Here is a 16,357-nt window from a genome sequence, read left to right on the forward strand (position 1 = left end):
AGAAAAATTTAATCACAATGCTGTTGACAATATTACGAGAAAATATATTCTTTCAGCTTTGTATGGCTTGCATTTTCTATACATCTCTTGAAGAACGCAATAGATGTTGTGTTACACAAGCCTTGCGACTGAGGTTCATAATTAATGTAGGTTTAATTTACCACAAAAGTTGACATTGACATGGCTTCAGTTCTTCTTTCTGAGGATGCTTCGGGATAGTGTAATGGTTGGAGTGGTGTCACCACAATGTAAATATCCTAAGTCAAAGTACAGTTGACCATTTATCTGATCATAATTAAAGAGTTTTCATTTGTGTTAATTATGGCTGTGGTGCGGTGGTCTCATCCTCCTGCTCTCTGATATGTCGTAGTAGTTATCTCCCTGAGTCGTCGCATCTCCATCAAGTAGAGCCCAATGCAGACCTGGTATTGGAAGTGGATCAGTTGTGTGAGAGAGAGAGAGAGAGAAAGAAAGAAAGAAAGTTTATTAAAGTCTTCGGAAGACCGATGGGTCTATGAGACTGTGAAAATCCTGATACAACAAGCTGTGGTAGTGGAGCTACTAAACGAGCATCCATACCAATGCAAAATGCAAAAATGCAGAATGGCAGTACTAAGTCCTAAGTACAACATAGTGATGTCAACGGTCGACTATATATCAATCTCAGCATCATCATCAATATCATCATCATCATCGGCAGCAGCAAGATATCAGGATGGATGAGGTAGTGGAGGCATGAAGTCGGCAATAGAGTGTTGTCGGCTACCCAGAGGTACGGTCCTGGCACGTCTCCTGGTTGTACCTCTACGTCTGACTAGGGCTACTATGACCCCCGTCGGTAAGACTCTGACTCTAAACGAGGAGGGGATGTCCCTAAGTGTGATCTGTGTGTCGACCCTCTGTCTGAGCTGTCGGGTCACAGGCTCTGGGTCACGGTCATGTCGAGGCCTCGTCTCGTGGGGGTCCATGTGATCTAGCTGAAAGAAGTTCGTGATAGAGCTCTGAGAGGGATCAGCCGAGGAAGAAGTCTGCTCCTGTCTCCGTGCTCGGAGTATCCTCTCGCGGTGTCTAAGTGCCTCATGAATGAAACCTGCCAAACACCGCTGATTGGGGTAGGAGAGGAAACGGGCCAAAATCCCATAACTATCCCTGAAGAGGCAGTGGAAACGCCCTCGGATCTTATAGTACACAGGACACCTGAAGATGAAATGCTCCTTTGTCTCAAGCTCCTGCATGTCACACAGTGTGCATATGCGCCTCTCCTTGGATAGTCGCTCTGCTTTGCCACTCTCGATGCAAAGTCTGTGTGAAGAGACTTGGAACTGCCCAAGAGAGATCCTCAGCGAGTGGGGTAGGCGAATTTGCGTGTATCGTGGTGGATCAATGAAACACTCCGCTGTGATATTAAGAAGTGATATTTGTAGAAGCTAAGCTTCATTGGGAGTTCACTCGGTCCTAACCAGGTCCGAAATGTGTGTAGCTGTAGTAGATCCTCACGGATAACCAGGTTGACCTCATGTGATAGGAGGGGAGAAAACGGAGCATCCATGATGTACTGGAAGGGAGGTAGTCTATCCATGTGGAGCCCCAGTCGCTCAAACCATCTCTCTGTACGTGCATACCAGCACCTCTGGTCTCCTGCTGCTGCAAGTGCCATAGAAGAGGATAGAGCTATCCATGGTAGTGTGCTACGCCCCGAGGTGTAATCCCCATATTTCCTAACTCGGTACAGATACGTGATGACCTGAAATGCAGCATCTAGCTGTAAAGGGGGTGACCCAAACTCAACCTGAATGATCTGGTGAGGAACGGATGGCTTACTACGAATCATCCGTGATAACATGAGAACCTGTAGCCGCTCCACACGGGCCCACTTTGTATCTGACAAGTCTGGCCCCCAACAAGGGCTGCCTTACATCCCTGCTGGGTGAACCAAGGAGTCAAAAAGCAATCCCTATAGTGCGTGGATCCTAAAAGTGCAAGCGGAAGCACTCCCTCTCTAGTCTGGCCAATGAAGCATATCCTCTGCTCAAGCGTGCCTGCATCGCGGGCCTCATAGTGAAGCTGGGTCTGGAGAAGATAACCCCAAGATAAGTGTATGATGAAACTATCTCAACAGGTGACCCCTGAAATGTGAATTGCTCCTGATGCATGATGGCTCGAGATGTATTGAAGATCATGACCTTGGTTTTACCTAGGTTGACCTTCAAATCATGAGACTCGGAAAAGGACTGTAGTGCATCTAGGTGTCTCTGAAGCCCCTCTGCCTCTCTAGTCTGGCCAATGAAGCATACCCTCTGCTCAAGCGTGCTTGCATAGCGGGTCTCATAGTGAAGCTGGGTCCGAAAAAGATAACCCCAAGATAAGTGTATGATGAAACTATCTCAATAGGTGACCCGTCAAATGTGAACTGCTCCTGAAGCGTGATGGCTCGAGATGTATTGAAGATCATGATCGTGGTTTTACCCAGGTTGACCTTCAAATCATGAGACTCACAAAAGGACTGTAGTGCGTCTAGGTGTCTTTGGAGCCCCTTTGCCAAGAAAGACGAGAGCCACGTTATCAATATTTGGATCAGCATGCCCGCAAGAGAGGAACCTACACCCCCCTATGTCTGCATCACTGTCTCAAGCTCTCGTCAATGTAGAGGCCAAACAAGGTAGGTGACAAAGGACACCCTTGTTTGACCTCGATGGTGCTCATGATCTCGTCTGTCCACCTGGATCTTGCCCGAACTCTGCCTGAAACTCTCTTGTAAAGTGCCATGACAGCCCAAATGATCTCTTGGTCATAACCCAAGTCTTATAGGTGCTGTATGATGCAGGCTCTCCGAACCGTGTCAAATGCCTTACGGAAATCCACAAAGCAACAATAAACCATCTGCTTCCGTGACCTCGCCTCCTCGATGATACATTTGAGCGTGAGAATGTGGTCGATGGTTTCATGATCACGCTGGAATCCAGCCTGTCCTGCTGCTCTAAGTCCTCGACACTCTGCAAGTCTGCTAACCTCGGAGTCAAGTATTGATGCATAAATCTTGGACATGACATTTCCAATCATAATGGTCCTGTAGTTCTCCGGGCTCATGGGATCCCCTGCCTTGTGGATGGGTGAGATAGTGTTAATGGTCCAAGTGTGTGGAAACTCTAAACAAACAGCTTCATTAAAAAGCTTTGCTAAGATCTGGGCTAGGAGGTTAATCCCATATGCAATAAACTCAGTGCATAACCTCTCATGATCCGTCGCTCGGACATTATAAAGTTTCATTACGGCATCCTTTACCCCTCCTCTAGTGAAGAGGGTGCAGGATGTGGGGCGAGGCATGTGTGAGAGATTGGGGACTGGCTGATTTGGGATGTCATAAAGTGTGCTTGCATAATCAAATCAGATCTAAGTGTGAGTGAGTGGCGGAGGGGACCGTCCTTCTAGAAATCTTTGCCAGAAGTAAACAAAATGCTCAGTAGCTCTTCCTCGTTCCGACGAACGAAGTCTAGTTTCTTCCTTCATACCAGTCTACGGTATTCGCGTAGCGTACCTGGTGTGCTCGGAAGACTGTTTTTGGTTTCGAATCTGAGTTGACGGCGTAAAGCCTTACACTCATGGTCGTACCAACTATTACAGGGTACGGTTCGAGGGGGTGGTGGGCGGCTGGAGCGGGTGGTGTGGGGGAAAGCGTGAATGGCAACCTCGTGTTGTGACAAGGGCAGCACGATCCTCTAAAAGGGGTATGAAGTCAATATAAGCGAGAAGTATGTACAGACGGTGCCAGAGTAAGAAGGTGAGTGATCCCGATTAAAGCGTATATTGTGGTAGGTGGAGTAAGCACTAAGTGGGGTGGAAGGTGCTATGCGAAGGGGGGTGGAGATGCTAAAGAAAAGGTATGTATGATCAGCCCCTGGGGGGAGAGGTGCGACAGTGAAGTCAGTAATGTGAGATGTGAAGACAGGGGATCCCATGATGTAATCAACAACACTGGAGCCCCCCCCATGTGAAAAGCATATGAAACCGCTTGAAGCGGGCCATCTGTCAAGACCATTATAGATAATGAGATCATCTTTCCTGCCAAGGTATAATAGGGCCTGTCCATAAGATGAGAATGGACCTCGCCTGTCAGCTGAAACCCGTAGCATACCTGCCTCCTCAAGGTCAATATCTGGCAGTAGAGTGGAATCATCTCTGAAGTCAAGAAGTGGTACCTGACGGGCCCTTGTCCTCGCGTTGAAGTCTCCCACTAGGAGGACTTCTCCGCAGCTAGAGAAGTCAACGATGGACTAATAAAGAGCAGCAAATGGGGATGTCTCATCATCACCTCGGATATCTCTGGCAAAGTGGGAGGTCTCAGGGGGGAAGTAGCAAACTGCGACAAACAGATCCCGGCTGTCCATGTGTCGAATCCGGATTGAAAGAAATCTGGAATGTGTATCTCTCTGCTCTACTGAAATAGTTTCCAAAAGTGTGGATCTGAAAAGGAGTGCAACTCCTCTTGTACCCCTCGTCTCATCTCTGTAGGCAGACTCCCATGTATATCAGCTGACTATTGGAAGAGGGCGCGTTGGACTCTGATGTGTCTCTGTATAAAAGACTATGTCGTGGCGTATATAGGATTCCGAGAAGTTCCGTGGTTCTGACCATAAGGTACCATTATAGTTCCGAATGGTGCAGGACAGGGTCTCGGATATCTGAGTCTCATAGACCCCGCTTCCCTATGTAGGGGAGGGGGCAGGTGACCTACGGGAGCCTGTAAGAAGTCGTCCCTCTTGCACCACTACCCACTTCCCCTCCTTCCGGGCCTGATCCCGTTGTTGCTACAGCAAAGAGCGCCTCTCCTCAACCTGTAGAGGTGTGAGGTCCTCCTCCATAGAGATTGCTGGCTGATCTCGAAGGACTGACCTGCGTCGTAGAGCTGAAAGTCGTGCTTGAGTGTCATGGAACCGTGGATCAAGGATTGCTCTCGGTTGGGATCTCTCCCCACCCGCCATGCCCTCTCTATCCTATGCTCAGCCACACCCAGGGTAGCGGCCATGAACGCAGTCGCATCTACCATCGGTGTAGCCTCAGTGCATGGGATCCCGTGTACTCTGATGTTGAGAGCCTTATTGGCTCTCTGCTGCTGCTCCATGAGGGTAGCCGAAACGATTACCCTTGCGGGTTCCCATTTGGCCACATCAACCCATCTGGAAGTCTCCTCGATAGTAGATTGCATGCTCACAATCTGTGCCTCGACCACCGGGGTACTCCCTGGGATAGTGTGTATGGCTGTGAACTCCTGTCGGAGCTGCATGATATCCTGTTTGAGTCCCTGAATAAGACCCGCCTGCTCCTGAATGGCCCTAGCTTGCTGCTGGTTGAAGTGGACCTGCTCCCGTGCGAAGCGAGTCAGCTCCATCTCACGCTCACGGAAACTATGTATCTCCATGAGTAAGGTCTCACAAGTCTGTGGTGTATCAGCCTACCCATGTCTATGCTGAAACTGTGATGACAGTGGCATGAAAGTGTGGGACTGAGTCTGGAAACTGGACAGTGACTGGGTGAACTGGATGAGGAATGGAGATGAAAGTGGAATGGATGAGGCAGTCTCAATGGGGTGTGGGAGCGTGGGCTGACTGAGAGGGAGAGGGGAGAGTGAAGTGTAATGCGGAACAGTGTATGACACCTCCGAAGTAGGGGTCATAAGCGATGCGAGAGCTGCAACAGGAGAGGAGGGGAAGGGAACAACCGGCGCCATGGGCATGAGTATGCCACTGATCGTAGATGTAGAGGGAGCTGAGATTGGAACTGGAGCTGAGCCTGAAGCGGGGGATGAAGTCGAAGTAGAGATAGAGATAGAGGGAGCTGAGGCTGGAGCTGAAACTGAAACTGAAACTGTAGCGGGAGCTGAGGTCGAGGTAGAGATAGAGGCTGAAGAAGCTGAGGCGGGTCCTGCCTTTGCCTTGCTGTCTACCCCGAGTCCACTTCGGTTGTAACGTGTGTTCACATCCTCCAGTTTCAGTTGTGTCGTTTGCTCTTTTTTTTTTTTGGTCGTCTTTCTTGGCTTTGTTCCCCATTTCTCTTGGAGGTGCAAGTCTTAGTGTCCGACCGGGAGCGGGAGCACCGGCTCCCCCCCCATAATGGGAGGCACGCCTAGTGCGAGGTGGTGGCGAGGCAGGGTGGAAGCCTGAGGTGGAGAGGCAGCCAGGAGGTGGAGAATGAGAGGCTAAGGTGGTGAGGACATTTTTTTTTAAATTAAAAAAAAAAAAGGGTGGCGAAGGAGAAGCTAAGGTGGCGAGCAGCGAGGGGCTGAAGCGGGAGCGGGAGGAGCAGAGAGGGGGGTGGCTAGGTAGGCTGAGCGTAGCGAGCGTAGGGAGAGGCTGAGCGTAGGGGGCGTAGGGGTAGGCTGAGCGTAGGCTGAGTGCAGGGAGGGGGTGGCTAGGTAGACCGAGCATAGGGAGCGTAGGGGGCGTAGGGAGAGGCTGAGCGTAGGGGTAGGGAGCGTAGGAGTAGAGAGAGAGAGAGAGAGATTAACATCCGCGGGAGTCCTCAGAAGCCTATGGAACGAGGTACATCAAGAGAAAGAACTCATACAAGCCTCAGTGGGCTGAAGCAAAGGGCATGCTAGGGCCCTTGCTGAGTGCTGTGCTAAGCTAAGCTAAAGAGCTATAGAGCTCAATTAAAACAAAATGAAACTGAAAAACTAAAACTCAAAAACCAAAACCGGCACCGTGGTGGCTCTCCGGTGGGCTGCGAAGATATCCCGGATCTACGAGTTGTCTCTTGCTGTGGCAGAGGACGTGGTCTACTCGACCTCTATATCCGATGGCCTATATCAAGAGTGACAACTCGTCTCTAGCGGTCTCCTATGAGAATGGCATGCTAGAAAACATGGATCGAAATGCTCAACAAGAGAAGGAACACTCAAGGAGGATGGAAGCCTCGCAAAAGAAGAGAGCCAATGTTATCCAACTCCTATGTTTGGATTTCTCTTCCACCTCCTTGGGTGTTCCTTCTCTTGTTGAGCATTTTGATCCATGTTTTCTAACACGGTATTAAAGCAATAACGGCAGGAGCTCTAGGAAGCCCTTAAGGCCCTCCCGATCCAAAAGTGTTGTGGCGAAGATGGCTTGACTCCGGCCTTCTTCCAGAACTTTTGGGAGAACATTTCCACCCCTTTTTGCTTAGCCTGCTAGGAGATCTTTGACACGGGCTTCCTTCCCCAGTCCCTGAGCAAGGGATGGTTTTGTTTGATCCCGAAAGGGGGAGATAGGTTAGACATTTGACAGTGGAGGCCGATCACCCTGCTTGACACCACATACAAGATCCTCGCTAAGGTCTTGAGTTTGCGGTTACGGCCTCATCTCACCAACATCATCCATGACACGTAGACCAGCTTTCTTCAAGAGCACAACATCCTGGACAATATTTTCACATCTTGGGAGGCAGTGGATCGGGCTAGAGAGGAGTCACAACCTTTGGCCCTGGGATCTGATGTGTCTCTGTGTAGAAGACTATGTCTCGTCCTGTGTAGGATTCCGATAAATTTCCTGGCTCTGACCAAAGGGTACCATTACAGTTCCAAATGGTACAAGTGAGGGTCTCGGTATCTTGCGTCTCATAGACGCGCCTCCCTATGCCCAGCCTACACTACTGCCCACTTCCCCTTCTTGCAAGCCGCATCCTGCAGCTGCAAGAGAACCCGTCTCTCCTCTATCTGCAAAGTAGTCAAATCCTCATCCATCGATATAGTGAGGTGATCCCGTAGGGCCGCTCTACGGCGTAAAGTTGCTAGGCATGCTTGAGTGTCTCTGAAATGTATAAAAAGAGGCTGCTCTCCGTTGAGGTCTCTCACCACTCGCCATGCTCCTACATTATCATGATCAAGAACCCCTAGCGTGGTCGCCAGAGATCTCTGTCTGTGGGATCCCTCAAACTCTGATATTGAGAGCCTTAGTGGCCCTCTGCTGCTGCTCCAAAAGGGTAGCCGAAGCGGTTGCCTTTGCAGGTTCCCTCTTCACCACATCTACCCATTTGGAAGTCTCTGCTATGGCCGATTGCATGGTGGCTATCTGGGCCTCCATTGTTGCTTTCGGTGTACCCCCTGAGGCCACGCTCAAGGAAGAAACCTCCTTCCTGAGCTCTCCAATATCCTGTCTGAGATCCTGTATGAGGCTGGCCTGCTGTTGAAAACAATTGCCTGCTCGTGAGTGAAACGGGTGTGCTCCTGTGCATACCGGGTCAACTCCACCTCACGTGCCCGAATGTTGTGTACCTCTATGAGAAGAGACTACCAAAGATCTGGTGGGTCAGCCAATGGGTAGCCCAGTCTTCTCAGAATCTCGGATCGGAAGGGGGCTAGCACAAATGTAGGGGGATGGGTCTGAATGGTGGGTGGTGATCGAGTGAGGTGAACAAAAAGAGGGGATACCAGTGATGAGGGGATTCCAGTAGAGTACTGGAAGGAGGGTTGGCTAAGGGGGAGGGGTGAGAGGGAAGAGGAAGAGTACTGTAGACCAGCATGGATATCTGGAGACTGTGAAGTAGGTGAGGGAACTGCAGTGGATGCAGCTAGGCGGGTAGGTACAGCAGCTGGGCGGGTAGGCGGAGCAGCAGGGTGGAGACACAGTCCAAAACCAGATGTATTAAGTAAACCTACCAACCTCAATCGAGAGAGAGAGAGAGAGAGAGAGAGAGAGAGAGAGAGAGAGAGATCTATATTTCTCATGAATGGGGGATTGTTCAAATGTGACAGAAAGGTATTGCTCCTGGTGGCTTCAACTTTGATGCAAAATTGTGAGTTTTGTTCTTCTAAATTTTATTTCTTTGTTTCTATTTGGAATTCACCAGCCTGTTTTAGGTTGTGTCTTGTCCCAACAAAAAATGGAAACATTGATACGGCAAATCCTATGTCGCTTTATGCAGGAGGAGGGAGAGTGTGGATGTTGAAGATCTTTTCATTGCTCATATAGTTGGCATGGACACAATGGCTCGTGGGTTGCGTAATGCAGCTAGGATACTGCAGGTAACGGTAAAGATTTCAAGCTTGTAAACAAAAATAGAGCATGACTATGAGAGTGTAAGTATGTGGGATTGTGTGATTGACCCTTCCTCCACCCTGAATTGTTTGAATTTCAGTTTTAGGTTTTCAGCATTGACCTTCCCTATATGACTAAGTCAAAACTCAAAATATGGGCATTGTTTCTGAATTGGCTTCCCTTGGAGGGTTTGTCATAGGAAAACAAATGTTTGGATTTAATGTCTTTTGTCTTTTTATTAATATGCTCAACATTCCTACAAAAGAATGTTGTTTCAGATGTTGGGGACAGTAATCTCTAGGTGTAGTCAGTGCAAAGGTCCTTTTTGACAAGATATTTGAACAGAAGATGCAAATGATTCAAATTCTATATTTATTTGTGTGTGCGTGTGCATGTGTATAGAGAGAGGAGAGAAACATTTATGAATACCCGCAGAAGACCAAGATGGCCTATGGACAAAGTCAATGCAGTGCAAATACCATGTCCTCAAGGTACAACAGAGGTGTGGTGCAAGTTTGACTCAGGAGGACCGTGTCCTTGCCGAGTCTCCTTTCTCTTTTGCTTTCTTTGTTTTAACTTCTTCATTGATGTCTTAGTTTATGCTTTCTGTAGTCTGGCTGAGTTTTCTTGGGTTGCCAAGCTTTTCTTGTTTACTTCCTCCTTATCATTCCCTTCTTTTTTGTTTCCTGTCTAGCTTGTTCTTTGTTGTGGTTATTTGGGTCCTTGGACGAAGGGCTTCCTGTGCAAATTCTTAAAAGGTTCTCTGTGTGAGAGGGAACTAAATAGGGATTCTTAGAAGAAGCCACTGGCACTTGATTGCAAGCTATTGTCGATGATTTCTCACATGTATCCTCTTTAGGGTCCCATGCTCAACGGCAGCCCTGCTAAATAAGAGGGGGATGTGGTCAGCACCACCCTTTCTGACCTCGGATCATTTGTCCTCAGGCAAGCTTGGTGTTCAATACCATCCTAACTATTGAAATTTTAAACATGACTTCTACATATTTTGTGATTTTGGAGAAGGTTCTGTCAGTTGGTCTAATTTTAAGTCGATATTGGTTAGGGTGCATTATACAATTAACGATATAAGGATTCTCAATAAATTAAACATCTCTGCAGCCCTCAACCTCGTAGTCCTATTCATACCTCTTGTGTAATCTATGCTATCTAGTAGTATGCTTTATATAGGTCACACTTATCGTAGTGCTTTCGTGCGTTTTCAAGTAGATAGTAGTAGTATGCTTTATATAGGTCACACTTATCGTAGTGCTTTCGTGCACTTTCAAGTAGATTGTATAGTATGCTTTATTTAGGTCAAACTTATTGTACTGCTTTCATTCATTTTCAAGAGCATGTTAGGGAAGCTAGGAACGTTCATAAAAAGGGTTCTTTGATTCAAGATTAGAAACCATTATATGCAGCAATGTTTGTTTTCCTATTGAGCATATAGAATAAAAATTTGCTACCTCGAAAGGATTTTTCAAGGTAGCTAGGCCTCGAGAAGTTTTTTGGATGAGAACTTTATATACCTTCTTTCCTAGAGGTTTTAATTTAGAAGGGAAGTCGGCTTATCACAAGAATAAAAAGGCTAGTCAAAAGACTGGCATAGTCTTGTATGGCCAGGGGAAATTCTTCTACCCAATCAAATAGTCCGTCATCTTGGTTATCCTCTTGGCTGGAAGATTACTCACCGCCAACAGATTGATTGGGTCCTTGCAAAACTAAAAAAGAAGCTTGAGTATTGGCACTTGGCTACTTGGCCTCTACATGCTCGGCTCCGAATTGTGCAATCTATCTTGGTGGCATATATCCAATTTTATTTGCCTTTGATCTTCTTTACCAAGGCTAATCTTACTTCATTTATGTCCGTTGTTATGGAAATTTTTTGGCATTCAAAACATGGCAAGAAAAGCTTGCGCTTACTTCCTTTACAACAGTTACGTTCGCCAAAAATGCATGGGGGATTGAATATTCTGAATATTCATGTGCATATTCTTGCTCATAAGGGGGAAATGATGCTCCAATTTCTGCATGAGGATCACCCTTGGGTTGCTATGATGCGTTTTTTGCTTCTTCAAATCACCACCCCTGCTTTTGGCTATTGGAGGAGCAATTCTTGAGAGCTGAAAGTATTCACTGGTCACGAGCTTTTTCTCCACCATTGGCATTGCAGGAGCTTAGACGATCATATTTCCTTAATTCAAACTCCTCTGTGGTTGATGTCATTCATGATGATGGAACTCTTTTATCATTTCCATTGGCTGCTGGAAAATATGGCTTGGGGATGCATTATCGCCCTGTATGGCAGGCTATTACTCGTATGCTTCACTCTTTTCAGCCGGTTTCCGCCTCTAGAAATTCAAGACAGGCTTCAGGATTGGACTCTTCTGCCATTAAAATCATCCATTCGTCCTTTGAAGCTGTCTCACATTAAAGTGTCTTCTTTATATAAAGTTCTATTGCCTCCACCTTGGGTGTCAACTCGAGCAAATCAAATATGGCGATTGACTCGTCCTCTCAAATGGTGGCGGCAACGCTTGAGGCAGATTTGGCATTCCAGGCTTCCTCTTCAACAACAGATCTTTTTCTGGTGCATTCTATTGGGGATTTCTCCTTCTGGGCTCTTGCTCTCATGGCGGCACGTTGCTCCAGCTATTTGTCATTGTTGCTTGGCACCCAGAGAGTCTGTTTCTCATATTTTCTGGCGCTGCCCTGACACATGTGACTTCATCGGCATTCTTTAGCAGAGATTGCGAATACGCTTTCCTCATACTACTTTCGGCAGGTTCTTCTGGCTTTTTGGGATTTATGGTGATCCTAGTTTTTCTAAATTTGTTTTCTTTCGTCGCTCTTTGCAGCAATCTCTTTTTGATTGCCTGCAAACTCACTATATAGAGAATGATGTATATTTGTCCTACACTGAGATTTTCTCTTTATGTATTTTCTAGCTATGTATCTTTTAGCTTCCCAATTTTGGGATAGCTACTTTGTAATATAAAGCATTCAAAAATTTCACCCAAAAATAAAATAAAATGTGTGTGTGTGTGTGTGTGATGTATATTTGTCATACATGGAGATTTTCTCTTGATGTACTTTTTCAGCTTCCCGATTTTGGGATAGCTACCTTGTAGTATAAAGCATTTGAAGTTTTCACCAAAAAAATGTGTGTGTGTGTGTGAGATAGTTACCAAGGAACCCCGTTCACCCATCCGGAACGTGTGGAACCCCGTTCCAGAGAAGAGGGAACCCTGGAACCCCCCGGAACCTGTCTGGAACGTTCCAGCCAGGGTGTTACCAGGGAACCCCGTTCCAAGGTTCCCGAAACCTGTTCCGGAAGCCGTTTCAGACCTAAACCCGGCGTTCCAGGTTTAGGGTTTCCTCCTCAACCTTGTTCCGCGAGCGGCGGCCACCTTTTTTCCACCATTTCAACCTGCAGCCCTCCACCTGCTCTCTCCCTCCTTCAGCGCGCCGACTCCTCCATCTAGTAGCTCTCCAACTAGTCCCTCCTTCCATCCAACTACTCCCTCCCTCCATCCTTCTACTCCCTCCCTCCCTCCATCCTTCCATCTACTCCCTCCCTCCATCCATCTACTCCCTCCCTCCCTCCATCTACGCATTTTGTTCATAATTGGTATATTTTTATATGAATTGATGACGTGGCATTCTGGTTCCCGTTTCCCCGTTCCCCCTTCCCGGAACATTCCCGTTCCGGCACTTGAAATTTTAGAACGTTCCCGTTCCCTGGTAACTATGGGGTGTGTGTGTGTGTGATTCCTGTTACTTCTCCCCATTCCCCTAATGATGATATTTGAAATGTTGCATCACTTCTAGAACGATGCATCATGTTTCTTGTATCCCCCTATTTGAAATGCTACATCTACTTCTAGAAAGATACATCATGTTTCTTGTGATTCTTCTTACTCCTCAAACCGGATAATTTTTGCCTATAAAGACTATAAGAGAAGGTTAGAGTTCTTGGATCGACTTATGTTTTTGGGTAGATTTTCTATTAAGGTTTTTAAAAGATATAAATTGAGTCTCTTTTAAATTTCTACATACTATAGAAAACTTCTCTTGTCAAGATCTTAATTTAAGAAATCAACATTGCTTTCAATTGAAGGTATTGCTAGAGAAGTGTCTAATTTCTCAAGTTCTTTGTCTTAAAAAGTGCTCCCATTACAAGAAAAGAGTTTTACGGTCCTTATATTTACGTCTCTCAGTCTTGATAAGGTCTATATTGAAGTCACCTCAAGTTATGAGTGCTCTTTCTCGTTGGGTTAGGGGACTTTGGAAGCATCTTGTGATTGCTTGGAAATACATGAAAACATTAGGACAAAAGGCATTAATTATGTAAACATTGGTAGAAACCTTTCAGTGCATGGAAACTAGCCATTCTCAGTAGCCCTTGTTGTACTAATAAAAAGTTATCCTTTTGTTGATAGCTCTCTAGGGCATGCTGTTATTGCTGATACTTATGTCCTTGCCATAGAGAAAGGACTCTTATATTTTCTATCCAAGTAGAAGAATCGTTAGGGGTCCAAGGTCTTATCACATTGGAAGTCGACAGTTTTGAATCTAGTTGTACAAAACCAATAGAAGTTCCTTTGGTTCGCACCTCTGATAATGGTAGCTCTCTCTCTTCAGAGGAGGAGATATCCTTGCGTAGACTTCAACAAACGTTATCTAGGCTAACGCTCAAATAATTTTGCCTTCACCTATCAAAAGTTGTATTTGCAATCGCTACTAGGAGTGGTTTAATCTGCAGCAAGATATGTGCTAGTTGTTCTATATCTCAAAAGGATTTGATTTTGAAACATCAAAACTTTTGTAAATCTGTTGGGTTCATTTGCACCTTAAATCTTCCTCATCTCTTTGCAGCTTGGAAGTTTCTTAAATGTCCTACAAAACCTAGATTCATTGCAACGCTTGTAAGACTTTTCTAACTGATGTCTCAAAGTGGTTAAGTTATTGTTTCAAGGCCATATCACCAACTGTCCATGAACTTTGGAGAACTTATTAGAGAGGCTGATGTTATCAATAGATTTAAGTTGGATTTTGAATGATTCAGTGGGTGTTATACCAATAATAAAAATTTTAAAACTCCTCTCGAAGTGTAGAAAAGAAGTGCACTTCAATCTTTGCTTGAAACATGTGAATTTACTACACTCTATACTAAGATAGATTTGGAAGATTTGAAGTCATGAATACAAAAGCTTTTTTCACAAGTTCTCAATTATAGATATGAAAAGGATAATTGCAAAGTTTTAAAAATTGAAAAATCAGCCTTCCATTTTGATTTTTGTGGGATGAAATTTAAAAAGCAAGGCCTTTGATTTCATCCAACAAAAATCAAGGAACTTAATATCTTAATGTAGGCTCTTGGGCACTTTTTATAAGATTTTGGCCAGAGCTATCAATCCGCCCTTGGAGCCCATCCCTCCATACCTCATGCATGATACGCAGATGGGCTTTGTTCATGGCTGAAGCATTTTTGATAATTTGAGAGGCTTCACATTGGGCTATGCAAAGTGTTCAAAGGCTTGCCATTTCACTTTTGGATTTCAAGAAAGCTTACAATAGAGTAGATGGAGGACACTCTTTCACGTTTTGGATTCTCAGATGCTGGGATTAGAGGGGTCTTCTCCTTGTGCAGATTAGCCCAGAGCCAGGTGCTTATTGGAGGAGAAAGGAGAGAGAGGCTTCAGATTTCTAGACCAGGTCGCTAGGGATGCCCTCTTGCCACTTGCTTGTGTTTATTTGTGGCTGAAGCAATGAGCATGTTTGTAAGAGCTCAAGCAGATGCTATATGTGTGTGTGTGTCCCCTCTTTGGGAACTGCTTCTTGTAATATAAGCATACAAGGATTTCACTTTTTTTTAAAAAGGTGTGTGTGTGTGGGGGTGTGTGCACGCATGCACAGGCATGCAAAACTTGTTCATTGTGTTTTTCCTCCCACTCCCTTATTATGTATTATTGTATTAAAATTAAAATAAATAAAGAATTGATAGAAATAATGATAATAATTGTTTCCTTGTGCTGGCGTGGGTGTTTCATTTGTTTTCTTATTTGTATGTTAATTTATCTTTGTTCCCTTTTGTTAGCACAGTTGTTAGAGTTATTGTTTTGCTCTTCTTCTTCACCCTGTTTTGGGGTCAGGTTGTGTTGTGGTGGAAATTTAACCTAATCTCTCTCTCTCTCTCTCTCTCTCTCTCTCTCTCTCTCTCTCTCTTTCTTTGCATTTCCTATTCTTATTTTTTGTTTTTTCTCTTCCTTTTTACCATCAAAGTTTTTGTTGTTTGGTTGGGATTTTAACGCTCATAGTAAGCAGTGAGTTTACCCAAGAGTTTTGGAATCTTTTTAAACCAAATGGTAGGTTATGCTTGGGTACTAATGAGAACATAAGCGTAGCTTTTCTGGTGAAGTTATTTTTATGTTTAAACTTTTATTTATTTATTTTTAATTTTTAAAAATTTTCTCATGTAGTTATAATTTTGTCTAAAGTCACTTACAAACTCCCTTCTTTCCTTTGTTCTTTGTGTGTTCTATAAACAAGGTGAATCGTATTCAACGGGCCTGCCGAACGAAGAGGAGAGAAACAAGGAAGAGTGAATGACCAAAAAAGAATAATGCTAACTACTAAGAAAAGCTAGCCAATCAAAAAATTAACGAACAAAAATTTAAAAATTACCTAATTTCATTTCTGTTGGATCGATTTCATTACGAAGACCTCCCCTTCTACGAGGGTAGGCCAAAAATTACAATTTGTAAGATTGGATATATTGTAGTCTTATGATGGTATATGTGTGTGTGTGTGTGTGTGTGTGTGTCCATCATCTTATACAACGAGGGTGAAAATGAACACGATGCCGTGGAAGTTAAGACAGGTTGAGTTGCTGATACAATAGAGTTGGATGTATCGTGCTAATCTAGCTTTGGGTGATCTTTTATATATGTCAAGGACCATGGAACAATATTGGGTTTCATATTTGGGATAACGACCTTAAGTAGAGGTGACCACGAATTTTCTAAACGTGATAACACACATCCCAAAAGGGATAGCGAGCAAGCTTAGCATATTGAAGCACCTCCAAGCTTAGCTCTAGGACCACTAATGAAGCTTGATAGTTAGGATGTGTCCCATACTATAGGTTGTTCCATTAGACTATGACTCTTGGTCAACAAGGCCATATGTTCGGGGACAACGATACCCGAGGCATTCCAAACATTGAGTTGTCAGGTGTTATATTTATAAGCCTAGCTTTGCTATATATGCATAGAACTCTAATTAGAGGTGCTGTGTCCTAAATACTTTGCTTCTCTCGAATTAGCCACTAGAACATCTCTCCCCTTAGG

General features: G+C 45.0%; 1 protein-coding gene across 1 annotated transcript in view; it reads left to right on the top strand.

Annotated features, from left to right (window-relative positions):
* Nucleotides 1–16,357, top strand: part of LOC147898932 (xylose isomerase family protein) — a 131,554-nt gene that overhangs the window by 70,852 nt on the left and 44,345 nt on the right. The window contains exons 16-17 of the mRNA XM_087377898.1: nucleotides 8,723–8,763; nucleotides 8,893–8,992. Of these exons, the coding sequence (XP_087234024.1) occupies nucleotides 8,723–8,763; nucleotides 8,893–8,992 (141 nt within the window). The remainder of the gene's footprint in view (nucleotides 1–8,722; nucleotides 8,764–8,892; nucleotides 8,993–16,357) is intronic.

This window comes from Dipteris shenzhenensis, chromosome 8 (genome assembly GCF_047967505.1).
Source record: "Dipteris shenzhenensis isolate YYH24624 ecotype China chromosome 8, Dip_SZ_1.0, whole genome shotgun sequence".
Taxonomy (NCBI): Eukaryota; Viridiplantae; Streptophyta; class Polypodiopsida; order Gleicheniales; family Dipteridaceae; genus Dipteris; species Dipteris shenzhenensis.